General features: G+C 35.1%; 1 protein-coding gene across 1 annotated transcript in view; it reads left to right on the top strand.

Moving 5' to 3' along the window:
• Positions 1–17,705, top strand: part of cdkal1 (CDK5 regulatory subunit associated protein 1-like 1) — a 179,692-nt gene that overhangs the window by 108,621 nt on the left and 53,366 nt on the right. Inside the window, exon 10 of the mRNA XM_055042067.1 lies at positions 3,058–3,203. Coding sequence (XP_054898042.1) covers positions 3,058–3,203 — 146 coding nt within the window. The remainder of the gene's footprint in view (positions 1–3,057; positions 3,204–17,705) is intronic.

Here is a 17,705-nt window from a genome sequence, read left to right as displayed (position 1 = left end):
AATGTGTCTGGTCTCTGATAGACAAACTAGTTTAAGAAATTATGGAATGCGGTCTACTCTAGAAAGACACAGACAGAGGAGTGCTTTTTAGCAGTTATTACCACTAGTCGAATCAAGTGTAATTGTATTGCCATTTGAAGAGTGGTTTGTTTTCATTGCACCCAGATTAGATAGAAAAATATTGATTGTGGTAGTTTCTGTGTTGCATTTTAGCTCTAGCACATGTGTCCTTGTTTTCTTCCCATTTGTGTGGCTTAAAGGTTCAAGACACTTCACATGTTTTACATTGGATATTTAAAGACATCAAAAAGACTTGTACTTTTATAAGAATTAGAAGAAAGAAACTCATCAATATGGAGCTAAATTAACCTTTAAAAAAATCACCAAAATGCAGTCTGCTTCATACATTTTTCTTTTTTTATGGTGCAGCCACATTCACTCTCGTGCTGCAGCCTGATTTGTGTCACCAATCAAGCTCCATTTTTCAACCAAATTAATTCTTTCTAATTTGGAGCTTCCTGCGGTCAACCCCCTGTGGCGCTGCCACTGAGCTGTGTCTGTGTGCGTTCCTGTGCACATATGCTTTAGTGTCTTCGTATGGAGGAGAGAGCGTTCAACAATAGCTCTTAATTGAGAAAATGGACTGCAATCAGCATATTCTTGTAGGGAATCATTAAATCATTCCTCCCTCCCCTCTCTTTTTTTCTTTCCTCTTTTTCTTATGGTGATTAGCATGATGATGATACCATCTTGATTATGTCCGTCACAAAAAAACCCTCACATCTGTGGTCTCTCGAACTGTTTTAGAGAGGAAATAATTTGAGTAAAAGAAAAACAAAAGATAGAATAAAACTGTAATAATTATGTTTAAAAGTGTAAGAGCGAAGATGGAAAAAAATCAGACTGCTCAGTCTGCGTTTTTATTGCATGTTGTGGTTTTGTTGACCTCTGTTTACCCATCTGGAGGCATTTACATTTACGAGATTTATGATCAAATAAAAATTGCTGGTTTTCTTATGTCTCAATTAAAGTTCACGACATTCTAGCTCAAAAAACACCAAATTAAGTGTTCTCTTCTCATCTCATGTCACAGTCCAGCTGTTTTTCTAAGACCTTAACTTTTTTCAGCTGAAATCATGGCAGGAATCTCTGTCATTCTCTTCTGATTCTCATCTCTGAGAGAATCAGAAAAAAGTTACATATATTTCTAATATATGTAACATTTTAAAGAAATTAATTATATCACTGCATTTAGTTGATATTATGGTTGTTTTTTCCCAACAAATAACTATTACTCTTCTTTATCTTAGAAAGAAGAGTAATAGTTATTGGAACAAAGTGTGCCATAAGTATTTGTATAACTCTTAGTAAAAACAGTTGTAAACCTCAGGGTCCAAAATCTTCAATGGGTTAATTATAGACTTTATGTGTTTTTCTCTTCCTCTTTCATCATTTTGAAATGGGGACCTGCATTTCTCAGTAGTAGCTGTCACCGTTTCTCACACAAAGAGTCTCTGCAGGAAGAACCTTGACTCCTGGGACTTTGCATCTGCTGGGTGTACAACAAATTCCCACTGCTGTTTCTCTTTTAGCAATATGAAAAAGATAATGAAAAACTGAAAGGAGAATTATTGAAGGTCTGTAGGGAAAAGATTACACAAAGAAGCAGGAATGTTAATGGATCTTCTCGTTTTATTCAATGAGCCAAGAGAGAGATTTAAAATTCTTCTCCTTCAGGGGTTTGTGTTTAACTTGTATAGAAATATTTGAGTTTCTGTTTGTGAGCTCAAATTATTTGCTATCAAGGATCTCTTAGCGAGAATGTTAACCTCTTGGCCTCTAGCTGATGCTTCTGTACAGAAGTACTATGCCTGTATTGGAAAGTATTTTTCTTTTATTATGTACATCATAAGTTAGGGAATACAGACTTTTAACTTTTTATTTAAATGTTTATGTTCATCGCTGGTGTGCTTGTTAAAAAAAAAATTTAATTATGTTGGCTTCCCAAACTTCGACAAATTTAATTTACTTAAAAGCAGTTCTTTTTTTAGTTCTGTTTCTGCTAATATTCAAATTAATTTCTTGCACTAATTTGTCTTGTCATGGTTTTCTGCTAAGATGGGTTTTACATTGATACATCTATAGAAAACTGTGATCTCTGTATAGACCAGGTTATTAAATGTTGAGTGAAAATGTATTTTAATCCATCGTCAAATGTTTTTAAAAAAGGCATCCAAGAAAGATTTTATGTTAGGTGGGCTAAATGAAGAGTTTTGCCATTAAGCCTCAGATTATGAATCTCCTTGGAAGAAAGTGTACATTACATTGTTTTTTTTTTGTTTGTTTTTTTTTTAAAGGCAAGAAGTGTTTTGGGGATAAGGGGTGCACTGCTTAACTTTACAGTGGGTGTTAATATTTATGTTAAACTATTTTCACCACTGTCAATGTGAAGCATCCAAAGTGCAAGTTTCTCAGCAGATTGCTTGCTATTCCTGGTCTTGTTGTAGTCTTGTTTTTCCATGATGCAGTTTTCTTTGATTAAGTTGCCTTTTAAATTGACTAAAAAACGTCCCCAAACCATCAAGTTGCCACCACCATGTTTGATTGTTGGAGTGATGTTCTTCAAATTAACCTTCATGGGAATCCTCAGACATTTACCCTTCACACAATTAGCCTTAACAATGCAGGTGTTGCTTTTGATTTAATGCAATATTCTCTGTGTGAAAGATCTTGGATTTTTTTAATACTGCTTTGTACACAGATGCTTAGCTCTTTTGCTTTTTGTCTTGACTCACCACAGACCAGCTGCAGAGAGCTACTGTTTTTCACCTGTTGATGGTGACAGCTGTTTCCAATTAATTAGGGTAATTAGGTTGCTTTGGAACTGCATGGGCAGTTGAATTTTTCTCAAGATTCTTTGAAATTGCAATGATGTAAATAACTTTGTACATGTTACACATAAAATGTAAGACTAACATCACCTTTTAAAATATTTTTTCTAATTTATTTCCCATTTTCTTTCCATGCCCCTGTCTCCTTCTCTCTGTATCCCATTAGGAGATGGCAAAGATTTTAAATCATCCACGTGTTTATGCCTTTCTTCATGTTCCTGTGCAGTCAGCCTCAGACAGTGTCCTGATGGACATGAAGAGGGAATATTGCATTGATGACTTCAGAAGAGTTGTGGACTTTCTCAAAGACAAGTGAGACTTACACACTACACATTTTTGTTTCAGTTTTTCAATTGATTTTATAGACATATACATTTAACATAACGACTTTGCTTGAGCTAAACAAAATATGTTCAACAGTTGTTAAACCTTGGTCTTATTTGAAAAAATTTCTGCTAGTTGGAAGATGGAACGTGATTGAAGTATGACTCTTTTAGTTATCTGCTGAGGTTTTGAATGTGTTTTCCAAGCACAAATTTCCAGGTGGCTTTTTATAACAAACCATCTGGTGCTTTCAGTTAGTTCTAAGTTAGATATCCAAACCATGGGTTTATTTTTCAAAGCAAACTTTGTGCATCTTAAAGCATGTATAATTTGAAATTGCAGAATCTTCTACAATTTACACATTTTTTGCTATGGACATGTAATTCTTCTACCAAATTATCTAAGATTCATTTGACATCTGATTTTTATTTATTTATTTTTTTTTCTGAAAAATGTAGAGATGACTGCAGGTTTGCTGAGTCATGATTCCTAACATACATGACTTCATGTTAGAAAAAATACAGTAAAAAATTTGGCCAGTTTTAAACACACTACTAAGGCAAAGTCATAAAGTACTGTGTTAAAAAAAACAACTTTGAAAGCCAATTTTGTTGACTTCAAAGTGAAAAGTAGATTTTCTCTTTTTACAACAGATAATCTGTTCGGATGTTAATAATTTTAGTAGGACACAGTGGAATATTAAATAAACAGCAGATACTTTAAATATATGCTTTAAAGAGATTTATCTGAAATATATTTCTGTCACATATTTGTGTGACACTGGAAAGCAGGTCATTGGTTATATAATGCCAGATTATATCATTTCTAGCAACAACAAACATGTTAAAAATTATAGTTCACTATAGATGGTTTGAAGGAAATCAGATCATAGAAACAGTGTAATTCCTTATCAATAATGTCAGAATTTCGAGGTACTTGCAATACTTTGCCAGCATGTTAAATAGCTTTAGAAAGTAGCAATTTTGTACTGTGAATCAGGGCAGTATGGTGTCTAAGTAAGTAATAAATCTCTCTTTCTGTCAGTGCAAATATCCCTTTGTAGTCTTATTTGCTGAATTTTCTCTAAGTGACTGAAATCCATGCACAGCAGCTATCAATAGATTTTATGTAACTGCCTCATGTAGGTTAAACTCCAGCAAAATTATGTAAAATACATTACATAAAGCCAGGCATTAGTGTAGTAGTGTTATGCAGGTCATTGTGTGTCCTTTTAAAATAATCTGTACAGTTGCCACCTATCTATTCCAACTACTAGCAGAGTTTAGATCAGGTACAGTTCCATGGTTGGTGTTTAAGAAATGATAGAGCAGTGAATTTTTCCTTCTTAGACTCACAGCCTGTTTTGTGAGTGGTTTTGTTAAAATTAAGTATTTGTTTTCAGGAAAATCTTCAGCTGGGGCTAAATGTCTCTGTCTGTATTTCTTAAAGACTTTAGTGAAAACTAAGCATTGTTCCTTTATGCTGGTTTCTGTTTATCATTGTAAAACTCTAATAATCACTCAAGACAGGCAAAGACAAACCACACATAAGCTACCATATATGAAGCGTAATCTGCCCCTTTTTGAGTTGTCATGTGTTCTGCTTCTGTTACATAAAGAAATCCAAATACGAATGCTGGATGTCTCAGTAAAATTTACTATATTTATAGCAGTGTGACCCATTTGGCTGCTGTTGTTTTATCAGGGGTGCTGTTCAAGCTCTGGGAGAGAGGCCAGAAGTTCAGGCAAGCTAAATACATACACCCCTGTTTGAGTGAGTTTACATAAGTTGCTGAAATTCATGAGGGCACATTACATTCCTGGATTTGTTAGAGTATTATAGAAAAATGCAAAACAGCTCTTGTTACAAAAACAAAGTTATAGTTCTCCTTTATAGTTCTCCAACCTTTTGTTATTTTGTTCTTATTGTACAATTGCACAAATTATAACAAATAGGCCAAAACAATACCTCATTGACAATGAAAGAAACTGAAAAAAAGAGGGAAAGAAAAGTAAATGCAGACAAGGCTCAGAAATATCCTGTGGTGTCCTGATTTATCTGAAGATAGCTGTGGATCCAAAACAATGACAGACAGGTGCTGATTATCAAGCCGCTCTGGCTTTTTGGTCATTGGTAATAGAACTGAGCTTAGTGCTCTGGTAACAACCTAGAAATATAAGAATTACTTTATTTTCAAGGTGCTTTTTCACTCTACTGCTTCTTTTATTCTTTCCCATTATTCATTTTCTCTGTGTCTAGAATAGCCTATTAAAGCCATCCCATCTGCAATTTTGAAAAGAGAAAAGACTACATTTATTTTTCTAATGACATTGTCACAGAATTTCGTAGTTATTACAACCAAAGCATTTTCTGCTGTGAAAAATTATAACAATGGGTTGACTAATAATTAAAATGAATGGTTAATTTGTATTCCTCCACCAATATTGTTTCACTTTTTTCACTATTTCCTCTGTCCTTTACTAAATTAAAATTATTTAAGGATTTACACCACTTATCTAATGGCATATGGTGAAAATCCTGTTAGGGTGTAAAAACTCTGCTTCAGACTGTGTGAACATGGTCAGAGGATTTTCCACACTTATTTTATAGTTTGCTGTAATGTCTGGGAAGATTTTCCCAGAACTCTCATTCAGGATTAAAAATGCTTGAACCACCGGGAGTAAAGATAAAACACTTGGAGTAAAATAGCAATGAGCCTGTGTGCAGGGAATGGCTTGTGTTTGTGTCCAGAGGAGCAGAAACTGGCAGTATTAATTTAAAAGTTTAGGGTTGGTTAAGCTTAAAGGAGGAATAGGAGAAGAAGAAAATCATTCCACCAGTACACAGAATAATTTGGCATGCACTGGCAATGAATGACTGTTAGTCTGGGATTTCCCTTCGGGTTTCACCGTCCTATTGACTGAGGTCAACTCTGATGTCTTGAGTTTATTGAACTAGGCAGTTCAAAGTGCTTTACATCTTAAAAAACACAAAAATTAAAAGTCAGAAAACATTCATATAGTCACTAATTGAAAAACAAGTAACAAACTACATTCTGTCCAGTGCCATCAAAATCATCAATACACATCAAATGTGTTGGTCAGTGTTCCAGTTATTAAAGGTCGAAGGAAGATCTGAGCTGGTGGGTTTTTTTTGCCTTGGTTTGAAGGAACTCAGTGTTTCAGCTGTTTCACAGTTTTTTGGAAGTTTATTCCAGATTTGTGATGGATACAAGCTGAATGCTGCTGCTCCATTTTTGGATCTGGTTCTGTGAATGCAGAGCAGAACCAGAAGATTTATACAATAGCAGATCTTTAGTGTATTTTGGTGCCACGCCATTCAGTGATTTATAAACTAACATCAGCATTTTGTTGTGCCAGTATTTCCATATATTATTTCTTCATAAGGACATATTTTATGCCAGTGATCAGTCTCTCCTATATCTTAACCCACATCATATTATGCGGCCACTCTGTGCAATGCAAAATATACTCTTCTCAAAACAAAATTAAAAAAAATATTGAAAACAAGGTGTTTGTCCCTTTTTATGTGAGAAAATATGCAAATGGAAGCAGCGATTTTCATTAATATTCAACAATTATTTACCCAAAACAAGATAATTTATCATGCTAAAGGTTAGATACAAGTTGTTTTTTGTGTTATTTCAAGTGTCTTAATGTCTGTAAACTGATGATTTTCAAGAAAGTGACAAAAAATATTAGTAAATTGGTACCAGAGTTAAAGCAGAAAGTGGAGAAATTTGTCTCTTTGACTTCCGTTGGTAGAGACAAATTTATCCGCATTTTTTATACAGTGTTTATCAAATCCTTTTTGTACTTTGTTGACTCATTAGATTTCTGTCTAAATTCCTGTTGTTTTCCCTCTCTTGTCTTCAGGATTGTTTTCAGTATTAGTGGTATGTAGTTGATGAAAACATCTCAGAATGAGTAGCCAAAGTGACGCTGTGAGTCTTAGAAAATGTTGATAATAAACTTGGTGTGTTTGGATTTGTCTCTGTGTGCCCTGAATGCAGCGGTAGCTTCTTGACAAGCGCAAGGCTCCAAGACAGTTGTTTGTGCTCTGTCTGTGCATGCGATCTTTCGTTAGTCATTGCTATTAGTCACGAGGTGTGACAGGGTTCTATCAAAACTCCCTGGGTTACGGCAGGACATATGCATCAGTAGCGTGACTACACAGTGCCGTGTGTGTACTGTGGAGACAGTCTTCTGCTCTATTTGTTGTTAATGATACCTTTATAGCACGCACTCACACACTTAAGGGTTTAGGGTATCTGTGAGGGTTAATGTTTCACATGAATAGTGGGTGGGAGAGAAGGCATTCCCCCAAAGGCATTGGAAAAAAACAAAAAGCAAGGAGAAAAATGTGTGAGACTTTTCTAGGGGGGGAAAGTGAGGAGAGCCGACGGAGGCGGGAAGAGAGCAACGAACGAAAAGAGTTTACCGCGATAACCTGGAATGCTGGCGGGAGTTGTCAACATCGCACCCTCCTTTTCCCTCGAACCCTTCCAGCTGATGATTCAGCAACTAAAGTAAATGGAGCATCGGGTTTCTGTGTTTGTTTTGACTCTGTCTTTGAATTAAAAAGGTGCTTGCTGTACGTGCTTTGCTGTGACTAAACAGACTGCGTTAGTCATCTAGGACAAGAGGAATATTTTCTTAACACAAAAAACTGAGTTTAATATTTCCCTCTTCAAATTTTAACCTAAATATTTATTTTCAGACTTGTAATATGTATTTGTGCTTTAACGTTTCACCTCATGGTAAAGCAGTAATAAATGTGGCTCGGCCTTATCATGTTATTTGTGGGTTGAAATTGATTGCTTAAAAGAAGTCGTCGTCCTCCCTTTAGATGTTTGTGAATATCTCTTAAGCCCAACATTGTGAGCTGGTCCCTCTTTATAAACAACAGGAAACAAGCAGAGACGAATCATTAACTCCACAATGAGCTGAAACCGAGCTGTGTGTATCTGCGAGGGTGTGCTCTGTAAAGCGAGAAACAGCATGTGGATAATTACTCCTGCCAACTCCTAACACATTGTTGTCTTATTGACACTTCCTCTGGATTAAACCTCATTTCCTTCCCATAAACCACACACATGCAGCCATAAAATAAAAGCAGCTTCTCTGTAATTACAGGAGTTAAGTTTTCCTTCATTAGAGTGATCATTTTGATTAACCCCCTCAGACCACAGCACCAGTCGTTCCTGTCTTTAGAATTAATACATGAGCAGAGGGGTATTATTGGCACATGTAAAGTTGGTGCTTGAGATGCTTACATTTTTAAATCAGTCAAACTTTAGATTTGCTACTGCCGTCCAATGGCAGGCAGAAAAACAACCTAACTAAAATCAACTTAACTAAGAATAGAAATATTTCCAGCCTTGAATTGCGTCACTCTGTTCTTGACCAGTTTTATTCCAAAATAAAAGCCTCCGTATTTCGAAGATGATGTCATCACCTCTGCTGGTTTTTCACAGCTTGTCTTGCTCATGAAATGTTTTTTACAAGTCACATATCTTAAAATGTGGTCATTCAATATTGTCTTTAAACAAATTGCAGATGTTTGTCATTGTCATTTTTATCAGTTAAGTCCTTTGATGCCGTTTTCACTCTGGCGTCTGAAGGTTATCTGTGTTTGTGGAAGACTGAGGTTATGTTTAATTTAGCACAGTGGCCCTACCTTTCTCACACTGTCTGCAGTTCTCCAAACCGTGACGCTGTTTTTGTTTTTCTCAACCAAATGTATCTTTTTTTGCGGTTCCTTTCAGACAAAATGTGGTGAACACTAATGGTTGATTTATTTTCTGTTAAAGGTCACGCTCTTTGTTTGAATACTTGACCCATTTATTCAGTGGTGGTTTATTTTCATTTGCGTAAATCTTAAGAAGGTTTAAAGACACTTAAAATTTTAATACAAGGCAATTCTTAAAATGTAGTAGCTCAACTGTGTTTGCTGATCTAGATAGTCTGCTCATATTAAAACAAATCAAAGAAATGCAAATAAGTTGCGATTGGGTTATAAAATAGTACTGAAATGGCCATACAGCTTTTATATCTACTGTAACAAGGTAGCGTGTTACTCTTCTCCCTGGTAACAGGAGCTGAGATGTCCTGTTTCCCTGGCAGTGACTGCCTCGTCCTGTTAATAACATAGACACAGCTAAATTTAAAGTTAAATTATTTCACCAACAAAGGAACTTTAAACAGAATCTTATAATTAATAACTGTTGAATACAAATGGCTTCAGTGAAGGTCATTAACTACACCTGCCATCATATTTCTTTTTTATTAATATTTTAGACACGGCTGTCTTTTTGAGCTTTCTTTGAAAACAGTTTCACTCGCTCAAATGTTACTGATTTCTATAATAAGTACTATTATAGTTTAATAACAGTATAGTCTGGTGCTATAAGAAATATTTTGCTGCAAAAAAAAAAATGCTGGCATCTACTATTTGTGCAAGATGACCATTTATAAAATAAAATGAATTTTAAAATCTTATAAGAAATTAAATCTTTCTTATAAGATGGAAGACTTAATTTTCAAACATAGTAGTTTTATACTACTATGTTTAAATAGTAGTTTAAAACATATTTAATTGAAAAAATGCATGATTTAAGTAGTTTTCTGAAGTAGTGACCTTGTATGCAACTAAAGTAAATGAAAAAGAACTAAGGACATTCAGATTCTCCAAATATGGAATAAACAACTCTTCTGTCACTCTGCTTGAGATTGGCGTTAATGCTCCTTTAATCAGGAGTTCGGCTGTATCCTTTTTAGAGCACTGCTCTCTCGTGGAGCCCTAAATAGCATCACACAGAACATTGTTGAAAGGATGAGCGACACGAAAGGATCATTGTTAATCTATAAACCTTTGTTAGCTTCCTGTCTAACCACAGAAGAGAGAGGCTGGAAAAATACTCCCACTTTAAGTAACACACTTTCTTCTGTAAGAGAGTGACGCATGGAGAGGATCTGTGCTCAACCTTCACAGGGAGAGCTGTGAGGACTACTGGATAAGTAGACGGTGATTATATGGTTCCTGTGGTGCTGATGGATATGTCTAAGACACCACGTTTGCTCTTATTACATTGAAAACTTTAACTCCCTTCAGAATTGTTTTTTTTTTTTTCTTGGTCATTTTGTTATGATATAAAAAATGTATAACTGAACAAGTTATTCTTTTTGTTGTCGAAAAAGAAAATCATTGCTTCCTGCTACTGACTTAGATCATTTATTGCATTAAATTCACATAGAGTTCTTCAGATGGGGCGTTTAAACGGTAATAAGAAAGTGTAAGTTCATGCAGACCTATTGTTGAAAAGATCACTTACTTTAGTAACTGACTTCAATAGGTAAAGCAGATTACATAAGTAAATTACACACAGACTGATGTTTTCAAAGTTTTGTCTCTTAAATTGGATATTCTGCTTATAATTAATGAAAACATAATGTCTAGGGTTGGAATATTACATCAGACCACTTTAAACGAAGCGTTTTCAATGCAGGAATGTAGTCTTAATGGGAGTTGAGTTTAATACTTGCCTATATTGAAAAAGTACTTTTAATTTGGCGAACGACCCTCTGCGGTAAACACAGTAAAATGGGCATTTTACAGGAAGTGTCATGATGTTTAAGATGCACTGTAGTCCACAAGTTCTTACCTCATATTAAAAAAACGCCACAAAACAATGTTTTTGTGACCTATCAGTTTAATGATTCATTTGATGAATACTTAGCTCAGAGTGATTAGAGCCCTGCGCAGCATTGGTCTGAGCTCTGTTAAATAACACACCTAGATCTTTATAGTTGTACTTTTGTTACTACAACAAAACCAAAAAGTAGAATCCAGTTTTTTTCTTTGTTAATCAAAAGTCAAACGTTTTTTGTTAATTTTATTGATTTATTTATTAATTTAGGATGTACAGCAATAAACGTTTTGAGTCTAACTATTATTGTCTTGGTATATGAAAAAACTATTTCAAGCTTTTCAGTAGAAGTCCTTCAAGTTACTCTTTAGAACCAAAAGCCTTTCAGATATGTCACATTTTAAATATTGGTAATTGTTATCGTAACATTTACCTCAGTGATTCTCCTGACTTGGATCCACTTTTTATCAAAGCTCTTTCGGACTTTGAAAATGTCACTTTTAATTACTGGACTTTTTAGCATTTTAGAGCTTTGACTCATCTTTTTTACCAAACGAAAGAAGTTACTTTTGCTTTTAGCGATGTATGTTATTAACAGTATTTCCAACTTTATGTGGGTGAACTGTGAGCTGCATGATGAAAAGAACACCAAAGCCTACTTTAAAGTCATGTCAACCATTGATTAGATTCAGGTAGGGCTTTTATGTCCAGCAGTTGTCCAGTGTCTTGATGTTCCGCATACCTGCATGGGTCAGGTTAGAAATGATGAATCACATCTTGCTGCCATGCCAGTGAAGGTTGGATTAAATTGAAATGAAGTGCAAAGGTTCAGTCCATTTAACGGCAGGCCAGACAGTCATAGGTTTTAAGTCTCTGCACTGCTACCCTCTTCATGCTTTTATATAAATGCGTGTGAGCGTCTGTGTGTAGATGGATTTGTGGTGTCTTGGCTCTCATTACTTCTAGCTCAGACTAATGAAATGTGTACGTGTGTGTTCTCATTACCCTTCTCCAAGGCTAATGATGTATGTCTGTACTGGCACATGTGTGTGCGCGCGTGCAAGTGGAATTGAGCTGCAGTTCTGCTCGGCTGTGTTCAGGCCGTTTCATTAAATGATAAAGTTTACTGATGACTCCGGTTGAATCATTATTTACTCTGCTTTCCATTCATCCCACTGCAGCCACCTCGATCTTTACAAATGACCTACTACATAGACAGATCGAGATTATTTAACAGTGCAGCTTTAAAGCTCTGGCATTCACTTAATAGAGTTCCAGCATTTTCAGCATGTTTACACTGCCCATAAGCACATATATACACAATTGCATGCTCTTCAGGATAAACAAAATTTTTAAAAAAAGAAGAAATGTTGATTGTATATTGATAATTGAATGGTTTTTCAGGACAACTGAAGCAACTTAATATGTCACCTTTACTTATTTAATGCATTTCTTATCTTTATTTTTTTTTATCTATTTCTCTGAAAAGTTTATCAGCGAGCTTTGATAATATAATTCCAGATTTTAATCACCGTCATTGCTGCTGTGAGGACAACTTGACCCCCCATCCCAATGAGATCAGGCTGTTAGGTCATGGCACCTGCCACTATGACATCTAAAGTCATTATTTCATTTTATGTTGGGATTACAATAAGAACTGCTTCAATGACATTAATCACTTTGAAATACTTTTATTATACGCTTCAAAACCTGATGGCTCCTTTACTGTTTCTGACTGCCTTCCACTTCATCCTACATCATGTCAGTGAGTGATAACCAGACAGACCTCTTTTTCTGTCTCTCTATCTCTCTCACTTCATGAATTGAGCTGTGACATGACAGTGCCATTACCTAAAGAGGCCACTGCTAAATTGTACTCTTAAGGCTCTGAAAGATTACCCACAATCCCGTTGAGTGTGTTCGTTCTTGTCAGTCTCTGATTCATCTTCTTTTTTTTCCTCAAAAAATTTGGTTTCATTTGCATGAGCCAGTTTTGTGGTTTGTATGATAAAAGCTGTTGTTATTGGTATAAAATTATAATACTTATAAGCTGTGAAGAAAAGAAAGCATTGATCAAGGCAATCAAAGTTCAAAAAAAGGAATGTGTGTTGGCTTTGTTTACAAATTACATATCTGTTGCAAAAAAGCACAATTTGCCATGATTCTTTAATGAATTGGTTTATATCAAACACTTCACAAACTTCATTTGAAATAAAAACATATTTGCTTGCATTTATTTGTGGTAGAAATTCAAAAGTAGAATAACTAGTATGTTTTTTTTTTAAAAATAAAAAATTCCTGCAGCACAACCCAAGTGAATCTGACCTCAGTACGATTATTTATTTATTTTTTCATTTATTTATTTTAATTTGGGTTTCATCAAACAATCCATGTCCTGGCACCGCCACACCACCGTTTTTGACAGGTAGTATGATCTTTTTTTGAAATGCAACGAGTTGTAAATTTTAGGAAACGTTCCCCTTTTTATTCCATATAATACTTTCCCATACATCTTTGGAATTATCAAGAAAAGTTTTGGCAAATGTGAATTTTGCTTTTTGGTCTTCTTTTTACCTTGCAATTCTCATAAACATGTAACTTCTTATCAACAATTCAGTATACTTGGTAAGTTTTTTTTTCTATGTTGACTTTGAAAATGAAACTAATATGTGTTTTATAAGGCTCTTTTTTATTTTTACAGACTTCTGACCTTGTAGCAACAAAACGGTATTAAATGTTTTCCTATTTCTTTTCAATCATGCCACAATGGACACAGAAATCAAGTATTTTTTTTTTTTTATAATTCACCATACAAAATATAGGATGCATGTACACAGATGTTATTAAAAGTTTGTGGCAAGAGAGTTGTATAGCTGAAAAGAATTTCAGAAATGTCACATCTGATAATGGGAAATGTGAATTTAATTTTCACACAATATGCCAGAGTTCTTTCATTCTCCATCCAAACTCCTTCCAATATTCAATCTGACACTGGATGTTATTCTTCCTGCCTCACTCACAACTACACATTTTAGCAATGCCATCAAATAACATCCAGAGAAGAACTAAAAGCTTTTCAAAACTTTTTTTTTCTGCTAAATACATGAATGTCCTCAACCATTCCCTTCACATTTCCTTGGTATCTTTCTCTTTGACTTCCATGTGTTACTTCCTTTCACTGTCCGCCTCCCACGCTGCAACAGACCACACATTTTCATTTCAGAGAACACACATCCAACACATAAGAGAAGCACAGATGGATGCCATGCTCTCCTTCTGACATGTGAATAAGTAAATATTTACCTTCCCAGATTGTATTTTTCTTCCCACCTTTTTTTCACAACACCTTCCTAACTACACCACCAATGTATTCTCATTTTGTTTTCCCTGTGTTAATTTTCAGGCTTTTTCTGTAAAACTCTTCACTCCCTTCTGACGTTACAAGGACAAAGACACTTGTCTATGCATCCACGTTTTGAACAAATAATAAAGATGTTGCAAATGTATAAAACTGTTGGGACCTTGGTAAACAAAGAGTTAAAATCATATTATCAATTTTATGAACACTATTTTAGTTCAATGAGGCAGACAAGGCAATAATTGTGTTTAAATCTAGAATGTCAATGAGTCCTTTATGAATGCGCTGCTGTATATATATTGTGTGCCCTGCTGTTGCAGTGGTGATATACTGTTACCAGTCACGTTACTTTATTCAACTGGCATTGGAAACTCCTTTCAGAACAGCCTTGTTTTTAGTTTGTAGACTCAATAAAGTGTCAGCAACATTTCTCGAACACAGATAGACACAATCATATTCTGCAGTAGCTTCGGAATATTTTTCCTGATACGGGAATATCCTGATCGACCACATCTGAAGGTGCTCTGTCAAACTGGGTTCTGGTGGCTATTGAGGGCCAGTGGAGTACAGTGAACTTGTCCAAAAAACAATTTGAGATGATTTGAGTTTTGTAACAGTGCATTTTCTTCTGAAAGCAAGGTAATAACTCAGTTGTTATCATCTTTCTCTGGGCTATACAGATTTGATATTTTTTTGGATGATTCACTTTAAGCCTGAGAGAGGATCATGACTGATCAAGCCCATAGATCAGCAGGTACCCACATCGGCATGACTGGCACTAAGAACTGTGCCAAGTTCAAAGTCACTTAAATTCCATTTCTTCCTCCTTTTGCTTTGTTTGAACTTAAGTTGATTAGTTTCACCTGTCTTTAAGTTGATTAAGGTAAACAAAAAGCTTTTTTTCCCCTTTTTTTTTAGCTGTTTGTATTTCTGCCTTCAACTATTTGGGTTGCTCTTCTGCATGCAACGGGTCCATCTACTACTCTTCATGTGATGATTGGCCAAGGATGCCATCTCCAACATCTCATACAACTCGATACAAAAGACATGGTCCCCAGGCCTGACCAGGCTTGATAGTGACTCCTTCCATTGATCATGAGATTGTGTATCTCCGTTCAGTGTAGCAGAGATTTTCTTGCAGTTTCATCTTGTTTTTTTAGTCACGCTTTTTCAAGATTTGCTCACGTCTGCATTGGTTTAATTGAAAGCAAACTCAGCTGAGATGTCATCTGTAGTCCTGACTTATTTTCTTCCTATCATATTTCTTTTCCTCACACTATTTTTCAGTGGTAACCAATAACAAAATACATTTCTCCTTTCATTTTTAACAAGGAAAGTATCACTGTGGTTCTTATTCATTAGTATCGCATATCACACCTCTATCACCCTTAGATCTGAGAGAGGCAGAGGTGTCAAAATGACAGTATGTGCACATGTTTTTTTTTTCTTTCGTCTTTTTTTTAACCTTCTCACCTTCTGCCTTTGAAAAATCCATAAAAGTCAATTTACACCATCCTCTTCTGCTACTTTCCTCTGTTCGGGCTCCCTCAGTTATTTTGAAGCAGCGGGCTGAATTGTACTTCTCTTTTTTTCAACAATTGCGTAAATTTTTTAGGACTCCTGCAATGATGAAATAAGATACATTGCCTGCCCCTATATTTCTTCAATACTTCTGATAAAACAACAACAACAATGGACTGCAGATGTGAAGTGTATGATAAATGGCTGGTTAAACTGTATTTTTTATGTATCAAAAAAGTATCACCCTTCAAAACAATATTGATCACTTGTATTTATCATTAATCGGTGTGAATAGTAAAAGCGTTTTCTTCATCAAGTAGCTTTAATTGCATTCTTTACAGATTTACTTAATGTCATTAGCCAGTGATTAGCTGACTGTAGAAGGAAAATGTGTGTTTGTGCCTTATTTTTGGGTAAAAACAACCCAAAAATAAATCTGGCCAAAATAAAAAATTTTGAAACCATATTTCCAGGATTTTAGGGAAGGACCATTCCAAAATACTAGATGAATATATTTTTGATTGTAGTTTTTGATTGTAGCTGACCGCTTATTCAGGGTCTAAGAAGTACATTCATAGATAATAACAAAATAGCAGAAATATATTCAGTTCAGTTCTCAGCTAGCAAACAAACAAAAAAAAAATTGACATTAAAGGACATTGTGGCGTCTGAAGAGCAAATGTTGGTCATATCAGCTTCTGGGTCATGGTACGACAATCTTGGGAACAAAAAAAATCAGAGATGATTTTAGTCTTACATCACGATGAAGACAATATGCAAGACAAAAGGAAAGGAGAAGAGAACTACTATTGAAGGGCAGGCTCATAGTGAATGTTGTCAGCACAACATTTTAAACTACAGTTTAGTTTTCCGTTTTCATTAATCTAATTTGAAACATATAAAAGCAGTAATGATAGCACACTTACCACAATAAAATGTTGCTGTCAGAATAGGATTTTAAACTTAATAAGGATTTTAAACTTTATATATAGGGAGTTCCATGACAATCCAGAGGTGCATACATATTTTGTTTTGTTCATTAGAGCTAATAGAAGAATGTTTTGTTAGTAGAACTTATATTTTGTAACTATTTGCTGATGAGTCTTTTGAAAAGACTCTGGCAGACAGAAACACAATGACATAGTGAAACTTCCCATTGGTTTCATTGGCCTGAACACAGTTAATTAATTACAGCAAATCCTGAAGGCTCCAGAGAGTCATTTGTTTATCTAATAAGATAAGGGACTAACCATACATTCGGAGTCAAATACGGAGGTTTAAAACAATTACTTAACCAGCTAAAACTAACTTTAATAATAATACTGTTTCTTATTTCCCTTACACCATAAACATCCTTTCGACTTTTTGTGTAATCTGTTCGGTTTCACTTTTTTACCCTTTAGTTAGGCATATATGAAAGGTCAAGGATGTCTTTGCCTGGGAGCCACTGGTTAATATTAATGACCATGAGCCAATTGAAACTCATCAATAGGTCAAAGGTTATCACAGAGTTGCAGATGCAGGAAGTTAATGCAATTAAAAATGCATCATGTTGTCAATGGTTCAGAAAGTGTCTTTTCCAATTTTTTCTAGTTTTGATGTCTTTGTTCATCCATCTTTCTGTTTATGGTGCAGTTTGAAGAGGCTAGTGTTTTTATACCATGTCTCTGTTAGGGTGTCCATCGATTTCTTACGAGAAAGGACACTTTTTTTCTGGTTAATTCTCTCTATTTGTAGTATTTCTGGATTTGTTGTATGCAAGTTAATGACCAAAAATAAAATGAGGATTAAGGTTAGGGTTAGGTGCAGACAAGACATTACTTGCCACTTTTTTTGGATAATTAACAGCATTTTGGCTCTGTTGTGGAATGCTTGTCATGCAAGCAACAATATTTAATGTGTTTTGTGTTCTTCCTCTTGTATTATCTTTGCAGCTTTGCTT

This window comes from Poeciliopsis prolifica, unplaced genomic scaffold (genome assembly GCF_027474105.1).
Source record: "Poeciliopsis prolifica strain line A6 unplaced genomic scaffold, Auburn_PproV2 SCAFFOLD017, whole genome shotgun sequence".
Classification (NCBI taxonomy): domain Eukaryota; kingdom Metazoa; phylum Chordata; class Actinopteri; order Cyprinodontiformes; family Poeciliidae; genus Poeciliopsis; species Poeciliopsis prolifica.
Note: the sequence above shows the minus strand (reverse complement) of the source record. Positions and strands in the feature narration are given on the sequence as shown.